Source organism: Echinops telfairi, unplaced genomic scaffold, assembly GCF_000313985.2.
Source record: "Echinops telfairi isolate 266 unplaced genomic scaffold, ASM31398v2 ScPeMD7_70;HRSCAF=299, whole genome shotgun sequence".
NCBI classification, from domain to species: Eukaryota; Metazoa; Chordata; class Mammalia; order Afrosoricida; family Tenrecidae; genus Echinops; species Echinops telfairi.
In genome coordinates this window covers 32,221,779-32,222,360 of record NW_022103968.1, presented here as the reverse complement: position 1 = coordinate 32,222,360, position 582 = coordinate 32,221,779, and the positions used below count along the sequence as shown (strand labels likewise).

General features: G+C 67.0%; 1 protein-coding gene across 1 annotated transcript in view; it reads right to left on the bottom strand.

Annotated features, from left to right (window-relative positions):
* TLL2 (tolloid like 2) overlaps positions 1-338 on the bottom strand; it is a 169,162-nt gene extending 168,824 nt beyond the window's left edge. The window contains exons 1-2 of the mRNA XM_013004185.2: positions 260-338; positions 75-208 (exon numbers count right to left, since the gene is read on the bottom strand). Coding sequence (XP_012859639.1) covers positions 75-208; positions 260-338 — 213 coding nt within the window. The remainder of the gene's footprint in view (positions 1-74; positions 209-259) is intronic.
* Positions 339-582: the final 244 nt, after the last annotated feature.

Genomic DNA, 582 nt, shown 5'->3' with positions numbered 1-582 from the left:
CACAGCCCTCGCCAGGGGCCTCAGACAGCCAATCACTCGGGCGCCCGAGGCAAGGCCCCTCCTCTTCCCGGCACCTCCGCAACTTCAGAGAAGGGGAGCGAGGTGAAGATGCTGACGGCCAGGGCCCGGGGTCCCCCGCGCTCCCTCCGGGCCCGGGGACGCCCCAATCCGGCCGAGTGGCCGGCCTCGAGGTCCGCGGACTGTGCGCCTCCCGAAGACGAAACTCGACTGGCCCACGTGCCTTACTCTCATAACTCACTTTTACAACTCCCGGTGCGCACGTGCACGGGGCTGCTGGAGCGGGAGGGGCGCGGCCCGCAGCGCCGCCAACTCGCCATGGGCTCTCGGACAACCGCCGCGCGGCCTGCAGGAAGCGGGTCCCTTTCAGCGCCAAGAAACCCAGGACTGTGATCCGCTCAGCTGTCCCAACAGGTGGTTGTTGTCGGCCCTGCGGGGCTCGGCCCCTCCTGCAGCCAAGCACAGCGCCTGCTGCTGCGCCCACCAAGGGAACGAGCGACGTGGCCGGTGAGGAAGAATGACTTCAACGATGGGTTTGTCCTCTAATAGTATCCTTCAGTGAAA